This window comes from Mustelus asterias, chromosome 9 (genome assembly GCF_964213995.1).
Source record: "Mustelus asterias chromosome 9, sMusAst1.hap1.1, whole genome shotgun sequence".
Lineage (NCBI taxonomy): Eukaryota > Metazoa > Chordata > Chondrichthyes > Carcharhiniformes > Triakidae > Mustelus > Mustelus asterias.
In genome coordinates, this window is record NC_135809.1 from 16321232 (window position 1) to 16345106 (window position 23875).

Genomic DNA, 23875 nt, shown 5'->3' on the forward strand with positions numbered 1-23875 from the left:
ACACCTTAACTGTGTCAAAGCTATCTTTTTCAACTACTTCTGCACGGCAGCAAGTTCCACATTCTCACCATTTTCTAATCCTTTGTTTTCCAGATGATTGTGTCATCAAGTCATTTGGACTAATAAGTATTATTCAGGCAATTGCTTAGTTTGTAAGTTCACTGCCACCACACTACGTGCATTTTTTTTTTGGAGATGAACAAGTAATAGCCATGTTCAGATATCTTCCACTGAATTTCAAAAATTTAATTCGTTTTCCTAGACTTCATTGCTGCCAAAGCAAATCTTTAAAGATGTTCAGTGCCGTGAGTTGACATGTTTAGGTGCTATTCTTCATTATGGTTTTTTAAGAAATTGTAATGGAAATATAAATTAGAACGAGAAAGGGTAGTGAATCTTTTGTAAAGGGGCCCCTAGGAAAGAGTGACCATAACAGAATACAAGTAAAGTATGAGGGTCATGTTGGCTGAGGTAGATTGGAGAGCTACATTAAAAGGTATGACGGTAGACAAGCAATGGTTAGCAGTTAAAGAATTAATATGTGGCTTGCAACAAATTTACATCTGTAAATCCAATAGGAAAGGTGATCCAACCATGGGTAACACTAAAAGTTAAGGATTCTATCAGATCAAAGGAAGAGACATATAAAGTTGTGCCAAAAAACTAGTAAATTTCAACAAGAGAACCAAGAAATTAGTATTAAAAAAATAGAATACAAAATTAAACAAGCAAGGAATATAAAAACGGACAAAGCTTCAAAGTTATGTAAAAAGGAAGAAGTTTATGAAAAGAAATGTGGCCTCAGGGCAGTGAATGGAGAAATTATAATGGGTAAACATACATGGAGGAAGACGTGAGAAATCTCCCTGGGGAGCCAAGGGACTAGTAATTGAGGATCTCAGAAAAAAAATTAGTTTCAAAATGAAGTAGTGTTGGAAAAGTTAATGGGGCTGATAAAGTTGATAAATCCCCCGGACCTGATCTATATTCCAGAGTGGCTACACAGATCGTGGATATATTGGTGATCGTCTTCCAGAACTCTATAGATTCTATAGCCTCCCAGATTGGAAGGTAGCAAATGTGACCCCACTAGATAAGAAAGGACGGAGAGAGAAAGCCAGGAACAACAGACCTGTTGGCCTGACACCAGTGGTAGTGAAAATACTAGAATATATTCCAAATAATGTGATAACTGGGCATTTGGAAAATAATGATTGGGTGGAGTCAACATGGATGAATGAAAGCTAAATCATGTTTGACAAACCTGTTGGATTCTTTGAGGATGTTACTAGCAGAATAGATGAGTGAGGGAGAACAAATGGATGTGGTATATTTGGATTTTCAGAAGGCTTTTAGTAAGCAAAATTAGAGCTCATGGGATTAGAAGAAATATACTGGCATGGATTGTGTTTTGGTAAACCAACAACATAGTAGGGATAAATAAATCAATCTCAGCAGGCTGTGACTTGTGTACTGCAAGGATCAATGTTTGGGGCCCCAGCCATTCACAATTTATATCACTGATTTGGATGTGGGGGCCAAATGCAATTTTTTCAAGTTTGCTGATGATGCAAAAATTGGTCAGAATGTGAGGTGTGCGGAAGATACAAAGAGACTTCCAGGAAATTTAGATTGAGTGGGCAAGAAAATGGCAGATCGAATATAATGTGGAAAAATATGAAATTATTCACTTTAAGAAAAACAGACAGTACTACTTTAGTGGAGAGTGATTGGAAAATGTTGATGACCAAGGAGACTGGCATGGTCTTGGGTTCATAAGTCATTGAAAACTAACATGCATGTCCAATAAGCAGTTGGGTAGGCAAATGGTATTTTTGCATTTTGTAAGGCGATTTGACTATAGGAATAAGAAAGTCTTGCAGAAGTTGTATAAAACTTTGGTGTGACCACACCTGGCGTAGTGTGTGTAGTTTTGGTCACCTTATCTAAGGTTAACCAGTCTAATCCGGGGATCACGTTATTTTCCTATGGGGAAAGATGAAGGGGAGGGGGGGGGCGAGAACCTTGGGATAGACTCAGAATAAGAGGTAGACGATTTGGGACCGAGATGTGCAGGTTCAGTCATTGCATATGTTCAAAGCAGTGGTTGGTAGATTTCTAGGTATGTGACTTGGGATCTGGGAGTCATTGTTCAAGATTCTCTTAAGGTTAACGTGCAGGTTCAGTCGGCAGTTAGGAAGGCAAAAGCAATCTTAGCATTCATATCGAGAGGGCTAGAATACAACAGCAGTGGTGTACTTCTGAGGCTGTATAAGGCTCTGGTCAGACCCCATTTGGAGTATTGTGAGCAGTTTTGGGCCCTATATCTAAGGAAGGATGTGCTGGCCTTGGAAAGGCTCCAAAGGAGGTTCACCAGAATGATCCCTGGAATGAAGAGCTTGTTGTATGAGGAATGGTTGAGGACTCTGGGTCTGTACTCATTGGAGTTTAGGATGAGGGGGGATCTTATTGAAACTTACAGGACACTGCAAGGCCTGGATAGAGTGGACGTGGAGAGTATGTTTCCACTAGTAGGAAAAACTAGAACCAGAGGGCACAACCTCAGGCTAAAGGACGATCCTTTAAAACAGAGATGAGGAGGAATTTCTTCAGCCAGAGAGTGGTGAATCTATGGAACTGCCGCAGAAGGCTGTGGAGGCCAGGTGATTGAGCGTCTTGAAGACAGAGATAGATAGGTTCTTGATTAATAAGGGGTTCAGGGGTTATGGGGAAAAGGCAGGAGGATAGGGATGAGAAAAATATCAGCCATGATTGAATGGCGAAGCAGACTCAATGGGTCGAGTGGCCTAATTCTGCTCCTATGTCTTATGGTCTTCTGATGAACAATATGGGGATAGTGCAGGAACATAACATTGAGGTGACTAGATCAGCCATGATCTAGTTAAATGGCGGAGCAGGCTCACAGCTGGCCTACTCATGCTCCTATGTTCCTAAAATTGTTCAAAACAGAATTTTGGCGTTCTAAATATAATGCATGTGATCTTTAGTGCAGATGATTATTATAAATTGCATTGCGTGTAACAGTATCTTTTTATTTTTGTCAGGACAAGGTCCACCCCGACCACCTCCAGGTCCTCCTGGCCCCCCAGGCCCCCCGGGTCCACCTCCACCTGGGCAAGGCCTTCCTCCTCCATTAGGTGGGCCACCAAATCGTGGTGATCGTCCTCCACCCCCAGTTTTGTTTCCAGGACAGCCATTTGGGCAACCTCCCATGGGACCACTCCCCCCTGGTCCTCCCCCTCCTGTTCCAGGCTATGGCCCTCCTCCTGGCCCCCCTCCTCCTCAACAAGGACCACCCCCACCACCTGGTCCTTTCCCACCTCGTCCCCCAGGTCCACTTGGCCCTCCCATTAATCTTGCTCCACCTCCCCATCTTCCTGGACCCCCTCCTGGTGCACCTCCTCCAGCCCCTCATGTAAATCCTGCTTTCTTCCCACCACCGGCCAATAATGTAATTCCCTCATCTGACAGTCGTGGACCACCTCCATCAGATCCATATGGGCGGCCTCCACCATATGATCGCGGAGATTATGGACCTGCTGGCAGGTAAGTCTTGCGTATGCTTAATTTTTATAAATGTCCCTTTATTGATCTTGAGTGAAAATCCCTTATGACGTATACAAATATCAATTAGTTTTAAATTGATATTATCTGGGAATAGTGTGGGAAGGGGACAGTTGGATTTTGTATCGATTACTGACCTTTCACCTTTGAGACTTGGGTTCAAATTCAGCAGTGGTAAATGACCTTTATGGTTATGGTTTCAACTTTATTAGCCAAATGCACGATATGAAACAACCTATAATTCATAACTACATTGGAAATCATAGGCTGCCTTTACATCGCATTAATTGGTCTGAAACTAATGGTATACAGTTTGGGTTTCAGTTGTGCAGAACCTTGTTTACAATAATTGGCTATTGCCTGATTAGAATTTCATCCTGTATGTTTGGTGAGAACTGCGTTGGTGGATGCAAGAAGGGTCAAAATTACCTTCCAGTTATTAGAAATGCAAATATTTTAGAAAGCAGAATGGTGAATCCCTGCTTTCTTTACGCGTTAATTAGAACTTTTCTTTTTTAAGAAGTACTTACTTAGCTAGTAGATCTAATAGTCCAACTTTGACACTCTACTGTAATGTTACAAGAAGTATGTAGATGCTTCTTTCAGAAAGTGTCACTGTGCTTTGACCAGAAATCAGGTTAAGCTTTGATTCATTTCTAAGCCAGACTAAAATCCCATTGCACTAAAATCATGAATCGAGTGTAACTTACACTAGAAGGCAGTAATGATAACTCATGAAATAGTGTTGTCAGACAAGTAGGTTGGTGATCTTCAGAAATTGGGTTCAGGCACAGTATCAATAGAAACTTAGCCACCTTCTAACGTTTTTGCAGTGTCACCACTCAACATTCCCAAGAAGGAAATCAATTCCATCATCAATATTCACAAAGAAATTCATCTGAAAATACTTTCTTTGTATTTTCTTTTTTAATTTGCCTTCCATGATTCAATTTAAGATGTCAAGAAAAGACCGGTGATTTGTTGCTATAGTTATTAGGAAATAAATTTATACTAAGTTTGCTATTGTTTACTATTTGTTTCATGATAGAGACATGGATTCTTCACGGACTCCACTGAGTGAAGCAGAATTTGAGGAAATCATGAATCGAAACAGAGCTATTTCTAGCAGTGCAATTTCAAGGGCTGTGTCGGATGCTAGTGCTGGTAAACTGAAGCAACTTCTTTCTTTCTCACACCACCCACAAAATATATCTCCATTCTGAAAAAAGCAAATTGTGCAGGATATAATTGTACTGATTCTGGTAACCACGTATCTCACCTGGTTTATTATGAGCTTAAGCAACCTGATCAATTGAAGTACATTGCAGTAGATCTTCAGAAGCTGGAGTGCATTACATGTGAAAAATTACCCTTCATTTGACTTCAGAATTATTAATGCTCACACATTGTCGACATAGGCTAGGAGAAGTCTTTGGAAAGTGTTCACAGTTGAAACCAAAGGTTGCACCCCTCTCTCCAACCAAAAGACACATGCCAGTTGTAGCTTCCTAATGCCAACTGCTTGGCTAGCTGAGATCAGCCAGTGGAACTAAGTCTGGAGATCAAATTGGGAAACCTTTTGATCAGTATGGCTTAGTACAGCACTAAACCATTCATTTATTCATTGGACCGTTAACTGACCAGAAAGTAATCTAAGTGAATGTCAGAAGGTAAGATCAAAAGTACAAGTTGTAGGACTGGGGGTTGAGTAAGATAAAATAGTTGTAGTAAAGAAGGAATTTCAGGTGTGAATTCAGGAATTAGTTGATTGTCTACATTTACGATTCTGAACTTTTGGAATAGACTAATGGCCAATTTTTTTCATTTGGATTGCAGGTGATTATGGGAGTGCTATTGAGACCCTGGTCACTGCTATTTCTTTGATTAAGCAGTCTAAAGTATCTGCTGATGACCGTTGTAAAGTTCTCATAAGTTCTCTACAGGATTGTCTTCATGGAATAGAATCAAAGTCATATGGCTCTGGGTCACGGTAAGGTGATAGTTTTCATCCTTGATCAAAATTCAGTAATGTTGCTGGTGTTAATAACTAACAGCAGTTGTGTTGCATTAACTTTGTCTATTAGTTGCCAAAATTTCATCGATGGTACAAGTTAATCAGCAGACAATGACAGTGTTTTGAACTGTCAAATTTGCTTTTTACTAAGTGGAAGGGCTTGCCAGAGCTGAATTTTGCTTCGCAAAGGATGTTAACATCATAATGTTTAGGCATAGAGCAATCATAATTTTCTTTAAATCAGCTGCTTAACTTTCCAACCTTGTGACTGGGAATGGACTGCTGCGTGTTTGCAGCAATGAACTCAAATTGACTAAAGTTAGAATTTGAAATCTGGTCCTGTGTTCAGTGATGATTGTACTGTCTGTGTTATCAAAGCGTTCAAGTGTTTTATTCTGTGCTAACATATTTGCCTTCGACAAGAGCAGTTGCCTCCATTGATGCTTCCACATGCTGAGCAGCAATGTTCCCATAAGAGTCTGATCATGAAAAAAAGGGTCTGATCATCAGCTGAGAATTTCTTTTATCCCCATTTAAAGATTGTCTTTTGCCACTTGAAAGCATAGGATCAACCTTCTTGAAATTAGCTAGTCCCATTCCAGAAATGTTTCATGTGGCTTTGTCCAAATTTTTCAGTGCCCATTTCATTTGAGAGGGGAATTTAAAACTTTTTGAAACCAGAACACTTTTTTTGTTGTCTGCCTTCAATCCTACCCATTGAGAATAGGATGAAAGATTTGATCATGGAAATGAACATTTGCTTACAAATGGACTCTGTTATCTTAGTTTTTAAAGATGAATTAAATTTTTAAAATCTGGAATTAATGGTGACATGAAACAGTGTCACTTGTCATTAAAAAAACCCCATCTGGTTCACATCATGCCCTTTAGGGAAGGAAATCTGCTGTCCTCACCTGGTCTGGCCTACATGTGACACCAGATGCACAGCAATATGGTTGACTCTTAAATGCCCCCTCAAGGACAATTAGGGATGGCAATAAATGTTGACCTGGCCAGCAACGCCCACATCCCTAGTTTAAATCACGGGTAGATAGTTTTCTGATCGATAAGGGAATTAGGGGATATGGGGAGCAGGCGGGTAAGTGGAACTGATTCGCTTCAGATCAGCCATGATCTTGTTGAATGGCGGGGCAGGCTCGAAGGGCCAGATGGCCTACTCCTGCTCCTATTTCTTATGTTCTTATCCCATGAAATTTTTTTTAAAAAAGATTAAACGGATGGTTAAATTCCCCTGATGGAATTCTGGCTAAGATTAGAGCAAATTTAATTTGAATATGGTGTCAAAGCACCCAGGTTGTTAAGAAGGCATACGGTGTGTTAGCTTTTATTGGTAGAGGGATTGAGTTTCGGAGCCATGAGGTCATGCTGCAACTGTACAAAACTCTGGTGCGGCCGCACTTGGAGTATTGCGTACAGTTCTAGTCGCCGCATTGTAGGAAAGATGTGGAAGTGTTGGAAAGGGTGCAGAGGAGATTTACCAGGATGTTGCCTGGTATGATGGGAAGATCGTATGAGGAAAGGATGAGGGACTTGAGGTTGTTTTCGTTAGAGAGAAGAAGGTTAAGAGGTGACTTAATAGAGGCATACAAGATGATCAGAGGATTGGGTAGGGTGGATAGTGAGAGCCTTTTTCCTCGGATGGTGATGGCTAACACGAAGGGACATAGCTTTAAATTGAGGGGTGAGAGATATAGGACAGATGTAAGAGGTAGATTCTTTACTCGGAGTAGTAAGGGTGTGGAATGCCCTGCGTGCAGCAGTCGTGGACTCGTCAACATTAAAAGCATTCAAATGGTTATTGGATAAACATATGGATGATATTGGAATAGTGTAGATTAGAGGGGCTTTAGATTGGTTTCACTGGTTGGCACAACATTGAGGGCCGAAGGGCCTGTACTGCGCTGTAATGTTCTATGTTCCAAGATAATCTCAGAATTGAGGCTTCAGTTTGAAGCGTGACAGTGCAACCAAAAATACTCTCTTGGACCACACATGTCAGAGTTTTATCACAAACTTTCATTCCAAATTGTAACAAAAGTGAGGCTCTTTCTGGTATTGTTTGTTTTTCCTGTGCACCTATTTTTTGAGTGGCACTCAAACAATTTTTCCAGCTAAATCTCACAAAGTTCTCGCGCTTCCCACAAGCTGAGGATGTTTAATGCAGAAGTGGACTGCAATAAGATGTCAATATATATTGCACAATGATTGTGCAATTGGAAAAACGGCTTCAATATCGGTGATAAATTTTGTAATGTTGGGGCCACATACTCTTTCGGGTATAGAAAACAAGCAGTGATTTGGGGTACAGGTGCACAAATCACATGTTACTCTGATCAATAAGGCTACTTAAAAAAAAACATGGGTTCATTTTCTAGAGAGAGAATTAAAAACAGAAAAGCTGTGCAAAACTTGTATAGAATCTTGGTTAGGCCATAGGAGCATGGTGAACAGTTTTAGTTTAAAATTATAACAATTATCTGGAGGCACTGAATTTGTACAGTGATGCCAGAATTGAGAGGTTATACCTATCGGGAATGATCAGGCATGGATTCTTTCCCCAGAAATTGGAAAACTTGACTAATGACCAGAGAGAGGTTTTCAGGATTATGAAAGGATTTTATAGAGTAGAAATAGAACAGATGTTTCCGCTTGCAAGGAGTACCTGCACTAGGGATCTATATGTTATAAGGTAGTCACTAATAAATCCAATAGGGAATTCAGGAGAAGCTGTTCTTCCAGAATTCGATGCTGGAACTCCCTACCGTAAAATGTAGTTGAAGCGATTGGCAAAGATGCAATGAAGAGGACGTTTTGTAAACGCACAAGAGGCAAGTTAGATGGATGTGTTGATGGAGTTGGATGAAGAGGGTGGAAAGATGCTTGTGTAGAGCATAAAAACCAGCATGGACTTGTTGGATAGTATTTACAACAGAGGCAGGCAATTCTGCCCAAGTATAAAAGTGCTGTGTATCTGAATTTCAGAAAATCTTAATTCGTCCAGGAGCATGTTTAGTTTATTGAATTCTTTTAAACTTTGAAGTGGGCACATCAAGTTCCAGATCCATACTTTAGATTTAATTCAGCCAGGACGTCATAAGGTAAAGGATAAGTAAGAAAGCATTGGGGAAGTGTGGGAGAGGGAGAAAAGGTTTGTATGGAATGTTGTGTAATCAGTTTCAGACTATTTGATAAAATTGTATAAATTGTAACATCTGCTTCAGTGGAACTGGATTAGTTTAATTGGAGATTTTGTTGCAGTTTAAATACATTGTATTCAAAAAGTGAAAATGATCACACTGTTCCACAAAGTTCCAGTGATTGTGCAGTGCTCAGTGTGTGTTTTGGTCTAAGACAAATAAAATTGGGTATTCTTTTCAATTTTGCCACTCAGCATTCTAGCTCCCCAACCACCCCCAGTTAATAACCAAAATGTAAATTGCCTCCCCAGATTTGGGCCAGGAAGACGAGTCTTCTATGCAGAGTTAGCTCAGGTATTTGCGTAAGAGATTGAGTAACTAGACACCTACGCAAAAGTCATAATTAATAAGGGTCTGATACTTCATAAATTCGAAGGTATGGCCTTAGCAGGAACCCATCAAAAGTTACAGGTGTTTACTTCAGCGACTGTAAGCATAGAGACAAAAGATTCCTTTGAGGTTGAGGTTTGAAACAATGTGTTGGAGGCCTTACAAAAAGTTCCCTGAGGAGTAAAACTGAAACTTTGTCAAGTTTTAGAACTTTAATGGAGATATTGGCTTGATGCAGATTGAGCATTATAAATTTTTCAGCTGAGCACATTTTGAACAAGCGGATGTTGTGATTAATACACTGGTGCAAAATAAACTTATCACGGGGTTTGTACTTTGTCTACATGCTTCATATGATTGAAGTCCAGCTGTCCAGAAATTAATCTTTCATTCACTTTTCATTGCAAAAGACAGTGGTTTTCTTTGCATCCCAAGTGATGCTGTTTCTGATTTCTGGGCAGACAGTTTCTTTGGAGATGGAGGTTCCTGTATGCAAGGACCCTTCATGGGTGATTCACCTCCTCCATGGCTGAGAAGATGAATCATTCTTGCGATAACCAAGAAACTGTTTGCTAGATTACTGGTTGATTCACGAGATGATGTCACATAACTTTCTGGCTCCCTAGCGTCAGATTTGGGAGAACCCTAAAGATCGTCTGGGGAATCCATAAAAAGTAGGATTAGAAGTAGGCCATTTGGCTCATCAAGCCTATTCTGCCATTCAGTGAGATCATGACTGATCTGATATGATAATCCTCAACTCCACTTTCCTGCCTTATCCCCATAACCCTTGATTCCTTTACTGATTAAAAGATCTTGTCTGTCTCGGCCTTGAACGTGCTTAATAACCCAGCCTCTACAGCCCTCTGCTGTAAAATCAGTAAAAATTTCCACTGATTCATTACCCTCTGACAGAAGAAATTCTTCACCTCTGGCAGAACCCTGGGGAGCATTGACATACTGAGTGAGCTGGGTGCACAGGTCAACGGATCCCTGAAAGTGATAACACAGGTGGATAAGGTAGTCAAGAAGGCATACAGCATGCTTGCCTTCCATTGATGTAGAGATGCCGATGTTGGGCTGGGGTAAACACAGTAAGAAGTCTTGCAACACCAGGCTAAAGTCCCAACAGGTTTATTTGGTAGCAAAAGCCATTAGCTTTCAGAGTGCTCGCTGCTCCTTCGTCAGGTAAATGGGAGTTCTGTTCACAAACCGGGCATATAAAGACACAAACTCAATTTACAAAATAATGGTTGGAATGCGAGTCTTTATAGGTAATCAAGTCTTAAAGGTACAGACAATGTGAGTGGAGAGTGCATTAAGCACAGGTTAAAGAGATGTGTATTGTCTCCAGACAGGACAGTTAGTGAGATTTTGCAAGCCCAGGCAAGTCGTGGGGGTTACAGATAGTGTGACATGAACCCTAGATCCCGGTTGAGGCCGTCCTCGTGTGCGGAACTTGGCTATCAGTCTCTGTTCAGCGACTCTGCGTTGTCATGTGTCGTGAAGGCTGCCTTGGAGAACGCTTACCCGAAGATCAGAGGCCGAATGCCCGTGACCGCTGAAGTGTTCCCCCAACAGGACAGCACGGTAGCACGGTGGTTAGCACTGCTGCTTCACAGCTCCAGGGACCTGGGTTCGATTCCCAGCTTGGGTCACTATCTGTGTGGAGTTTGCACATTCTCCTCGTGTCTGCGTGGGTTTCCTCCGGGTGCTCCAGTTTCCTCCCACAGTCCAAAGATGTGCGGGTTAGGTTGATTGGCCATGCTAAAATTGCCTTTTAGTGTCCTGAGATGCGTAGGTTAGAGGGATTAGTGGGTAAAAGATGTAGGGATATGGGGGTAGGGCCTGGGTGTGATTGTGGTAGGTGCAGACTCGATGGGCCGAATGGCCTCTTTCTGTACTGTAGGGATTCTATGATTCTATGAACAGGAAGAGAACACTCTTGCCTGGTGATTGTCGAGCGGTGTTCATTCATCCGTTGTTGTAGCGTCTGCATGGTCTCCCCAATGCCAATGTACCATGCCTCGGGACATCCTTTCCTGCAGATTATCAGGTAGACAATGTTGGCCGAGTTGCAAGAGTATGTACCGTGTACCTGGTGGACGGTGTTCTCACGTGAGATGATGGCATCACCAGGCAAGAGTGTTCTCTTCCTGTTGGGGAACACTTCAGCGGTCATGGGCATTCGGTCTCTGATCTTCGAGTAAGCGTTCTCCAAGGCGGCCTTTACGACACATGACAACGCAGAGTCGCTGAGCAGAGACTGATAGCCAAGTTCCGCACACATGAGGACGGCCTCAACCGGGATCTTGGGTTCATGTCACGCTATCTGTAACCCCCACGACTTGCCTGGGCTTGCAAAATCTCACTAACTGTCCTGTCTGGAGGCAATACACATCTCTCTAACCTGTGCTTAACGCTCTCTCCAGTCACATTGTCTGTACCTTTAAGACTTGATTACCTATAAAGACTCGCATTCCAACCATTATTTTGTAAATTGAGTTTGTGTCTTTATATGCCCTGTGTACAGAACTCCCACTGACCTGACGAAGGAGCAGCGAGCGCTCCAAAAGCTAGTGGCTTTTGCTACCAAATAAACCTGTTGGACTTCAACCTGGTGTTGTGAGACTTCTTACTGTGCCTTCCATTGGCCAGGGCATCGAGTATAAAAGTTGGCAAATTATGTTACGGCTGTATAAAACTTAAGTTAGGCGGCATTTGGAATATTGTGTGCAGTTCTGGTTGCCACACCACCAGAAAGGTGTGGACGCTTTGGAGATGGTGCAAAGAAGGTTTACCAGGATGTTGTCTGGTCTGGAGGGTTTTAGATATGAGGAGAGGTTTTCGGATTGTTTTCACTGGAAAGACAGAGGCTGAGGGGCGACCTGATAGTCTACAAAATTGGGAGGAATGGATAGGGTGGATAATCGGAGGCTTTTTCCCAGGGTGGAAGGGTCAACCACAAGAGGGCAAAGTTTAGGTGAGAGGTGGTGGGTTTTGGGGAGACATAGAACATAGAAAGCCACAGCACAAACAGGCCCTTCGGCCCACAAGTTGCGCCGATCACATCCCCACCTCTAGGCCTATCTATAGCCCTCAATCCCATTAAATCCCATGTACTCATCCAGAAGTCTCTTAAAAGACCCCAACGAGTTTGCCTCCACCACCACCGACGTCAGCCGATTCCACTCACCCACCACCCTCTGAGTGAAAAACTTACCCCTGACATCCCCCCTGTACCTACCCCCCAGCACCTTAAACCTGTGTCCTCTCGTAGCAACCATTTCAGCCCTTGGAAATAGCCTCTGAGAGTCCACCCTATCCAGACCCCTCAACATCTTGTAAACCTCTATCAGGTCACCTCTCATCCTTCGTCTCTCCAGGGAGAAGAGACCAAGCTCCCTCAACCTATCCTCATAAGGCATGCCCCCCAATCCAGGCAACATCCTTGTAAATCTCCTCTGCACCCTTTCAATGGCTTCAACATCTTTCCTGTAATGAGGTGACCAGAACTGCGCGCAGTACTCCAAGTGGGGTCTAACCAGGGTCCTATAAAGCTGCAGCATTATCTCCCGACTCCTAAACTCAATCCCTCGATTAATGAAGGCTAGTACGCCATACGCCTTCTTGACCGCATCCTCCACCTGCGAGGCCGATTTAAGAGTCCTATGGACCCGGACCCCAAGGTCCTTCTGATCCTCTACACTGCTAAGAATGGTACCCTTCATTTTATACTGCTGCTCCATCCCATTGGATCTGCCAAAATGGATCACTACACACTTATCCGGGTTGAAGTCCATCTGCCACTTCTCCGCCCAGTCTTGCATTCTATCTATGTCTCGCTGCAACTTCTGACATCCCTCCAAACTATCCACAACACCACCTACCTTGGTGTCGTCAGCAAACTTACCAACCCATCCCTCCACTTCCTCATCCAGGTCATTTATGAAAATGACAAACAGCAAGGGTCCCAGAACAGATCCCTGGGGCACTCCACTGGTCACTGACCTCCATGCAGAGAAAGACCCCTCCACAGCCACTCTCTGCCTTCTGCAGGCAAGCCAGTTCTGGATCCACAAGGCAACAGCCCCTTGGATCCCATGCCCTCTCACTTTCTCAAGAAGTCTTGCATGGGGGACCTTATCGAACGCTTTGCTGAAGTCCATATAGACCACATCCACCGCTCTTCCTTCGTCAATGTGCTTGGTCACATTTTCAAAGAACTCAACCAGGCTCGTAAGGCACGACCTGCCCCTGACAAAGCCGTGCTGACTACTTTTGATCATACTAAACTTCTCTAGATGATCATAAATCCTGTCTCTCAGGATCCTCTCCATCAACTTACCAACCACTGAGGTTAGACTCACCGGTCGGTAATTTCCCGGGCTGTCCCTGTTCCCTTTCTTGAATATAGGGACCACATCCGCAATCCTCCAATCCTCCGGAACCTCTCCCGTCTCCATCGACGATGCAAAGATCATCGCCAAAGGCTCCGCAATCTCCTCCCTCGCCTCCCACAGTAACCTGGGGTACATCCCATCCGGTCCCGGCGACTTACCAACCTTGATGCCATTCAATAGTTCCAACACATCCTCTTTCTTTATGTCCACATGCTCGATCCTTTCTGTCCTCCGCAATCCAGCAGTACAACCACCCAGATCCCTTTCCACCGTGAATACCGAGGTAAAGTATTCATTAAGCACCTCCGCCATTTCTAACGGTTCCGCACAAACTTTTCCCCCTTCACCTTTTAAGGGTCCTATGCCTTCACATCTCATCCTTTTACTCTTGACATATTTGTAGAAAGCCTTGGGATTCTCCTTAATCTTACCCGCCAAGGTCTTCTCATGACCCCTTCTCGCTCTCCTAATTTCCTTCTTAAGCTCCTTCCTACATCGCGTATACTCCTCTAAATCCTTAACACCTCCTAGCTCTCTGAACCTTCTGTACGCCTCTCTTTTCTTATTCACCAGGTTCATCACAACCTTCGTGCACCACGGTTCCCGTACCCTACCAACACCCCCCTGTCTCATCGGAACGTTGTCATGCAGAGCTCCAGACAAACATTCCTTGAAAATCCTCCACTTTCCTTCGGTACTTTTCCCCAAGAATGCCTCCTTCCAATTTACCCGTCTAATTTCCTCCCTGATGACACTGTATTTCCCTTTACTCCAGAGAAACACTTTCCTCGCCTGCCTGACCCTATCTCTTTCCAATGCTATCGTGAAGGAGATAGAATTATGATCGCTATCCCCAAGATGCTCACCCACCGAGAGATCCTCCACCTGTCCAGGTTCATTAGCCAGCACCAGATCAAGAACAGCCTCTCCTCTAGTAGGCTTATCCACATACTGTGTCAGGAAACTCTCCTGGACACACCTAACAAACTCCTCTCCATCCAAACCCCTAGCCCTAGGGATATTCCAATCTATGTTTGGGAAATTAAAATCTCCCATCACGACAACTCTGTTATTCCTACATCTCTCCAGGATCTGTTTCCCCATCTGCTCCTCAACATCTCTGTTACTATTGGGCGGCCTATAGAAAACACCCAGCAAAGTTACCGACCCCTTCCTGTTCCTAACCTCCACCCACAGAGATTCCGTAGTCAGTCCCTCCACGGCGTCCACCTTCTCTACAGCCGTGACACTATCCCTGATCAACAGTGCCACTCCCCCCCCTCTCTTGCCTCCCTCCCTGTCCTTCCTGAAACATCTAAAACCCGGCACCTGAAGCACCCAGTCCTGTCCCTGAGACATCCAAGTCTCCGTAATGGCCACCACATCACAATTCGAAGCAGCAATCCACGCTCCAAGCTCATCCACTTTATTCACTACACTCCTGGCATTAAAATAGACACATCTCAGACCTTCAGCCTGAGCACTTCCCTTCTCCCTCACTCGTCTAACCTCCCTCTTACCCTGTCTACATTCCTTATCTATTTGCGAGCTAACCTCCTCGCTCTCAGTCCCCTCATTTCGATTCCCTCCCCCCAACCTTTCTAGTTTAAAGTCTCACCAGTAGCCTTAGCCAACCTTCCCGCCAGGATATTGGTCCCCCTGGGATTCAAGTGCCACCCGTCTTTTTTAAACAGGTCACACCTGCCCCTAAAGACGTGGGGAAAGTTTTTTTTTCGCACAGAGGCTGGAGCGCACTGCCATTGGAGGTGGTGGAAGCAGGCCCGTTAGCAACGTTCAAGGTATATCTTGATGGACACATTAATTGGAGACGAACAATTGATAGAAACTGTGTATCAACACAGATTTGGTGGGCCAGAGGGTTTGTGTCTGTGCTGTATTGTTCTTTGTCCTGTCTTAAATTGTCCTGTCTTACTCTGAGATGATGCTCTCTGGTCCTAGACACTCCCACAAGAAGAAACCTCTCCACACCTACTTAAGCCCCTGGCAATCCATTATGCCTCAATAAGGTCGCTTCTCATTCTCCTAAACTCCAGTGCTCAACCTCTCATAAGAAAATCTTCCATACCCGGGATCAACCGAGTGAACCTCATGGAAGTTCCTTGATAAGGATTTATGCAGCAATTGATCACAATTGCTAACCTAGGGCAATTGCTCAGCGCTGGGAACCATCTGACAAAGCAATTTAAATCACTAACTTTGGATGCTTCAGTCACAGAAGCAATGTGGATGACAATGCCTCAGGTTACATACTGGTTTGTTACAATACAGAATAAAATAAGATTTTTGTTGGTTATGAGCAACCAGCAGAAAAATGCTGGAAGTAATCCTGCGAGTAGTAGAAATTGGTTAATTAACTTGTATGACCATCAAAACAAATGGAACTTTTAAAATAAATGTTAAATTGATCATTTTTTTAATAACTCCTCGTAGAAAACGTGAACGTTCACGGGAGCGAGATCACAGTAGATCGAGAGAGAAAAGCAGACGCCACAAAGAGCGCTCACGAAGCCGTGATCGGCACGATGACTATTACCGTGAAAGAAGTAGAGAGCGGGAAAGGCATCGTGATCGTGAACGAGACAGAGACAGGGAGCGAGACAGAGAACGAGAGTATCGTCATCGCTAAATAGGTGGGTTGCTCTGCTCATTTTAGAACTAAAGTGATTTATTTTTATTCTTCTGCCTATTTCACAAACAGATTTGATAATTCTTCAATTTTATGCAGTAACATTCGACTGGGACCTTATGTTAAGTTGCACAGAAGCTGTTTTAACACATTTCTCAAATAACATTCTTAATTTTGGTAAGTATTACGCCATTGAAATTGGTGTCTAATTTATGACGAATTACATTTGAGTTACTTTACTCTTGAATTCACAGATTAAAGCTTTGCTTTTCATGTAAGAATCTTTTAAAAAGCTTTTTTTCCACAATTTCTGTTCCAATTTAGAATTTTGTTTGGTGCTACATGTGCTGAAGTAATAATAGTTGCCACAGATTTGTGATTCTGGGTGCCTCTGGCTGCATAGTTCCACTTAAAATGTTATTTTTAAAATGTATATCCATTCTTTACTTCCCACCATCCTCACCTCTGCCATTCCAAGCAAATTGCCTTCAGCACAAGGTGTTGCAGATCACATTTTAATTGTGAGTAGGTTCAAAGCTAAGCCTATTGATACAAGAATGCTGACTTGCAAACCTCCTTCTTTTCCATATTGTGGGGAAGGTTTGCATCCAGATGTTCCAAGTTCCATTTCTTGCCAAATTTATGCAGGGGAGATTCCCGGGCATGTTGTAGGAATGCTTAAAGTAAAAGTGATTCTGTGATATCAACTGGCCAATTTACCAGATGTATAATTTGGACTGTAAAAGGATAGAGGAGTACTAAGTTTTGGGTAAATGCACAAATAATGTTGTCACTAATGTTTGGAGGTTTGAATATGTATTAAATTTAAATTTCTTTTCTGTGGCTATGTGGTCTTCCAACTAGGGAGATGGGGCTCTGACTCATTATCTTCAAATTCTTAGAAACAGATTTCGCAGCAATCTAATATTCAGAAGCTTAAACCTTTTCTAAAATGGCTATATTGAGAGATGCTGTGTATACTTGGTCGGTGTTTAGTAATCCTAAAATAGGTCATTGTGAGGATGTGAAGCTGCAAAGTTGAAATTCCCCACAGGAACGGAGTGCAAGAGGCCATGCTACCCTCCCTGAACAAAAATGACAAATGGCATATCCAGTTAAGGTCTTGTAACAAATAACCTGTTGATCCCTGTGGCAATTGATGGTGCCTGAGAAAGGAGAAACCCATTTGCAGGATTTGTGAGTTTTATGACACATTTCTGAAAAGAGCAACTTGATGTGTCCTGCACTGAGACTGACAGTAATATATTTTACCTCAAAGAAACTTTCAGGTAAAGCTCTTTTCTCCTCTTTCTCTCCCCCCTCCCCCACAAATGTTTTATTGTCTGACTGTTTAGATTTGCTCCGGATTGATGATAAACATTCCATTTAAAGCTTTTCGTTCTTTTGCACCTGGTTGAGTAAATAGGCTTTACAAATGAGGACAGTCCTGCACAATTACCTTGGAGTAGTTTTCAAAATGGAGCACTTGCAATTTCCTAATCAGTTTAGCATCTTTATGTCTCACATTTTGCTTTGATTTATTTCTTCAGCAAGCTGCAACTTTTATGCCTTGAGTTACTTTCATTTATGGTATTTATTAATATTCAAGTTGGCCCGTAATGAAAAGGCAAAGGGAGCATTGTAATGATATAAAGAATAATGGTATAAAAAAAAAAGTAATGATGAGTATTGATACAAAAATAGATATTCAAGTGATGTTTTTGTGATGTGGTCTTCAAATATCACATGCAGAAAAATTGTAAAATACCAAATTGGTTGACAGTTTACATTTTATTTCCCACAGGTAAATAGGTTAATATAATGGAATGTTTTAATTTTTGCTTTTTTGTTGAAGCTTATTGTAAATTTAGCTTCAAAATTAAATGCACTTTCTTACCTCTTTGACTTGCACTTTTTAAAGCAGTGTCTGAGTTCTGCTAGTCATTTGGTAATTGCTCAGCACAACACTTTTGAGAAGTTTACAAAATCCAGCCACCAGTGTTGTTAGAGAAGTATTGCAATTTTTATGCTATTATAACTTAAATAGATACGATTGGTAAAAATAATTGTTCATGGATTTTTTTTTACTGTGCAGTTTTTAATTTGGTGGGTGTAGTTTGCAGATCGGCATGGACAAGCTGGGTCAAATGGCTCCCTTCTGTGCTGTATCATTTCTATGGTTCTATTATGCCATGGATGGTTTAAGGCCTGCTATGATTGTTTCTTTAGTGAGATCTTTAAAAAGACCCAGGCTGGTGAAAGTTTATTTTATGCACAGTTTGTATGTAAAGTCCTGTTTTTTTCCCTCACTTTAAATCTTATAAATTTGAGTGTGTTCACCCTGATCAGTTTTTCTCCATGATGTGGGGAAATGTTTGTATTATAGTTTCAAGGAATTGTGAATGTCTTTTTGGTATGCTAAATGTAATTTATTTTGTGAAATCTATGCACTACACTGAATTGGTCATTTCCAAAGTAATTCGCTCAAGTTGGTTTGTGAAGTTAGCAACACAGTTTTTGAATTTTTTTTAATGTATTGCAACCAACAATGTTCATGGAAGTAATAATACCCAATTAGTCATAAAGACATTGCTGAATATCAACACAAATCCTCAGTTACTATTTTTACACCAGAATTGAATGGCACTGTTTAATATTAAGAACATTTTTGATTTAAGGATTCTAATGTGGGGCATTTCAGGAATTTAGGTTATGAATTGTATCTGCCTTGGTTGGATGAAGTTAATAGTGCTGTTGTGCTGCACACTTTTCATTTAAATTTATATTTTATTTATCCCCATTATTCACACATGGAACTATACTAATTGTAGCTATGGAGTATCCTGTCCTAAACTTCACAGTCAGGAGAATAGGTAGAAGCCAGTGCTGTATATGAAATTGAGAAAGAATTGAATCAAAATCTTATGGCACATTTTCATTCTGCCATATTTGGCTGTTGACTATTGTTGTCCACTATTCCTTAAAATTATTGGGCAGTTATCCTCCCCGTTGCTCTTCCAATCCATCTTTAATTGAAGACCTGTCTCTCTCGGATGTATTACTGTCAGTTTAACAGGTTTCAGAGTTTCAGGTTTACTGTAGCTTGTCAAAGATTAATTGGTTTAGTCTGATATTTGTGTATATTTGACTTTGAAGGAGTTTTAAAAAAAGAACACTTGACAATGCAATTCCTTAAATTGCCACTCTAAGAATGTTTACATCGCTACAGACAGTGTTAAACGGATGAAATATGCATCAGTGATCTAATGCTACTTTAACGCCATGATACCAGAAAGCACAAATCTAATCACTCAACTGGGCACTAGATCAGGTTTATGTTCAATTTTAATTGTAGTTATTACTAAAGTTCTTAATGCATAGTCTATAAGTAAATGGAGCTTAGGTACCATAGGTTAGCTGCATTTTATTTTCTGCTTTCACTATACTATCCTGTAAATTGCCTACAGTACATATACATGTAACAGAATTGCACAGTATGTCCTATGAGCTATCTTCAGAATTAAGAAACTATGAAAGCCATGTAAAGTGTCAAATTACACTAAAATAGAGCGGTAAGAATTTTGCCCAATATGACCTATCTGGTAACTTAAATTCACAAGTAATGAATTGAGTTAATTGACGGAGAGCAAATGAGGCTCCTTGTCAGGTGGGGAGTTAATTTTTTAATTCATTGTATAGAAAAATGAATAAAATGTTCATTGAACATATGCATTTGAAGCTATACAATATTCTCCAAGAACTTCTCATTTGGTAGTAACTTTAAGTTCTGTATTTTGTTGTAAGTTGTAACTAACATTTTAAATAAATTTTAATCCAGGGTTTAAATTTCACCAAATCTCATGAATAGTTTGCACATGTAAATCTTTTCAAAAACTTCCAAGGCAGTGCGCACACATTTGTGTTCTGATAAATTTCTATGGTGATCAGCACCTATAACTGATATTGAATGTAAAGTTTTGTTTGCCTTGTATGAAAGGTTGAATTGGATGTTCTGTATATCTTTCCCTGCAATCTATGTATATTCATGTAAAATGTGCTCTCAAATTATAAGCTACCAAATTGGACTTTTTATAGGTTACCAGTACCACTCTACCTTTTGCTTCTCTTAAATTTTCCCTTGAGTTTCCGATGGAAAAACTAAAGAAATTGCTGTTGCCCTGCAATAAACTGTTGGCTGTGCCCTGTAGCTAGCAAAAGTCTTAATTATTTAATAAAAGCATTTAATCTTCAGTAATTTCAAAATTAAGTTTCTTCAGAACTTTGAATTGTTTTAGCTACTTAAAATCTTTTAAAACATACTCCAGCCCCAATTTAAAATCAATCTTGTGTTGCACCTTTCACTATTTACTTGTGTCAACATTTTCTGCAGACTTGGGAAACCTGTCTAGTCTGGTGTTTTTTTTTTGTTTTGTAAATTGGTAGAAACATAGTGCTTATTGTGTCATTTCACAGTTGCAGAAAATTTCTATTTCATCTTTATAAGACAATTAGGGATATAATGCCTTAAAACGGTGAATAAAATTTTGTTAATGGCTGTCTTGTATACAAAAATTAGGCCACAATTTGCATGAGGAATTATCCACAGTAATCAAAACTAGAGGCTTGTACAAAATACTCTTATTGTAAAATAATTTTTTACATTGTGTAAATGTTGTAAAATGCTGGTTTTGTTACCTGTATAAATACAATTTTAAAATGACCTGTCACATGGGTGTGAAAAATTGCTTTGTAATATAATTTGAATGTGATCTCTACAAGTTAAAATTCATTAATTATCCCTCTTATTTCAACCCTAAATATCAAATCACTTGTGTTCTGTGCCATTTCTCATTGTGTTTTTATTATTAGTTGATTTCCTAATTATATCTGTGGATTATGAATGTTTGATAATCCTTAAAGCGACATATGGTTGGATTTATTTCAGTTTTTGGTGGAATAGAAATTGTGTGCATTGTTTTTGTGATCCATATTTGGATTCAGCTTCAAATCTACTTTTAAATTGCTTAATAACTGAACTCTGTATTTCCCAATCCTGTTTCCTTGGATAAATTGCCCAGAAAGAGGACAAAACTTTGCCAGTTGGCTGTGTTTTGCTAAACAAACAATATATTCTACTTATTTCTTTACAAGACAAATCAAATCTTTAGGCGTTTAATATTTCTACGAAACAGTAATAGTGTAGAAAGTATTCAAAGATGTTGATGCCTGAATGAATGTACTATGATATCTTTTTCAAGCAATTTATAATTCCCGTGTGCTTTAAAGGTTTGTACTTTGCAGAATTTTTGTTGTAAAAGCTGGACAGCTGATTATTTCCATTTTCTGGTTTCAAGGTTTTTTGAGGTTTTTTATATTGATAGAACCTATATAATCACCATGAGACATTATTTCCCATCTGGAGATCCTGGGACATGGACTTGCCATAATTTTCTTATGAGCATTTAATAAAGTTTATGGAAGTGATTTTACATGTTGGCTTATTCATTTAATCGAAGTTTTCTTTCAACATGTTGCACCACAAAACCATCTCCAAGGACTTATTGCTCCAGCATGCATTAAAATTACAATCTAAAGTCATGTTTCTTTGTGTTGTGGTAGAGATAAAATCTTTAATCTAGAATAAGTTTGTAACATTTAACAACCCTATCTCTCACATTTATGCCCACCTTTTGTCATTGCATGGGCTTGCTAAAACGGTTGGATATAATTTGCCACATGCTAAGTCATTAGACACTAGCTTTTTGTTAAGTCAGGATAAGTTGATTAAAAATTTAGTGCCATAATTTTATTGCAGTCAAAGGGGAGGCTATTCTGAATGGCCACAATCTTGAGGATTGTGCGTACAATATATAGATGAACCCATATTTATGTCTTTACCCATCCATGCTTTCAAAATTGCTGGCCAGAGGCACCATAAGAGAAGAGCTTTTTAATAATTACTTCTCCACTGAGTTGACCCAATGCTTATGTCAGTGGAAATGAGTTACACAATTAACTGTTGTCGATTAGAGGAATGCCTGATGCACTGGTATGGGAAGAAGACATTTTTATAAATAGAATCATATTGACCTTTTTTGTGTTGTAACCGTGCAGCCTATTATGTCCACTCTGGCTCTCTCAGAGATGTTCTAGTAGCCCCACTCTCTGCCTTTTCCCTGTAGGCCTCCAGATATTTCCTCGTTGGGTAATTATCCATTTCTCTTTTGAAAGTCACAGTTGAATCTGCCTCCACTGTACTCGGGCAGTGCCATTCACCTTAAATCAGTGTCTTCTGGTTCTCGATGCTTCTGTTAATGGGAACAGTTTTTCTCTACTTTGTCTAGGCCATTTATGTTTTTGAATATTATCAAATAACATCTCAGCCTTCTCTAAAGAGGAGATATTGGAAAGGTTTTGTTGATAAGTCTCCAGAATCAAATCAGATGCAGCTTGGGATGCCGAGGGAAGTAGGGATGGAATTTGCGACGGAATTGGCCATGTTCTTCCAATCCTTAGATGCAGGGGTGTGCCAGAGGAGTGGGGAATTGCAAATGAAACTCCCATGCTCAAAAATGGGTGTACAGATAAACCCAGCAACTACAAGCCAGTGAGTTTAATTTCAGTATCTTAGTGGTGGGAAAACTTTTAGAAACGATATTCCAGGTTGAAAACAGTGGGTTGATTAAGCGAAACCACAGATTTGTTGAGGACAAATTATGTTTAAATTACTTGACTTGTTTTTAGGTAGCAGATGATTCATGAGGGTAAATAGGGTTGATGTGATGTACATGGACTTCAAAAAGGCATTTAATAAAGTACCACATAACCAGCTTGTCAGCAAAGTTGAAGCCCATGGGATAAAGGGGGCAGTGACATCGTGGATACAGAGTTGGCTTAGTGACAGGAAATGGAGAGTAGTATTGATTTTTGGATGGGATGAAGGTGTATATAATGCGGCTTTCCAAAAGCAGGGCCTAGTGGTATTATCACTAGACTATTAATCCAGAAACTCAGCTAATGTTCTGGGGACCTGGGTTCAAATCCCACCATGGCACATGGTGGAACATGAAATCATTGTCAATTGTTGAAAAAACCCATCTGGTTCACTAATGTCCTTTGGAGAAGGAAATCCGCCACCCATATCTGGTCTGGCCTACATATGATTCCAGAGCCACAGCAATGTGAGTCTCTCAACAGCCCTCGGGCAACTAGGGATAGGCAGTAAATGCTGGCCTGTCAGCAACGTCCATGTCCCATGAATGAATCGAAAGAAAAAGTATTCAGGCTACTGCTTTTCTTGATCTATATTGATTACCTGACCTGGACTTGGGTGTGCAGGGCATAATTTCAAAATTTGCAGATGAGAATAATAGTGTTTAGAAAAGCTAAACTGAGCATCACTAGAAAGTGGGACAAATGAACATTGGTCTTCTGCCTCTTGCAACACATCTAGTCCTTTGTGAAATTCTTGGTGCAGGTCTTGATATTCAGACTTGAAAAGCATAAAGATCTTTAAGTTGGGGAGGGGTCAAGATATATTCTTGTAGATCTCCAAGTGACTTGATGTCGAGATGTATTCTGATCTTTACATTTTTTTTTAAACAATATTCATTATTATTCATCAATGCAAAATACTCTTCCCAAGTTGACCTTGAATTAATTAGTAGTGGGGAAGAGT

The 23875-nt window shown here is 40.7% G+C and overlaps 1 protein-coding gene across 1 annotated transcript in view; it reads left to right on the forward strand.

The window, feature by feature from the left end:
- cpsf6 (cleavage and polyadenylation specific factor 6) overlaps positions 1–23875 on the forward strand; it is a 46845-nt gene that overhangs the window by 15678 nt on the left and 7292 nt on the right. The window contains exons 6-9 of the mRNA XM_078219740.1: positions 3066–3567; positions 4634–4749; positions 5422–5575; positions 16002–16201. Of these exons, the coding sequence (XP_078075866.1) occupies positions 3066–3567; positions 4634–4749; positions 5422–5575; positions 16002–16197 (968 nt within the window). The 3' untranslated portion in view covers positions 16198–16201. The remainder of the gene's footprint in view (positions 1–3065; positions 3568–4633; positions 4750–5421; positions 5576–16001; positions 16202–23875) is intronic.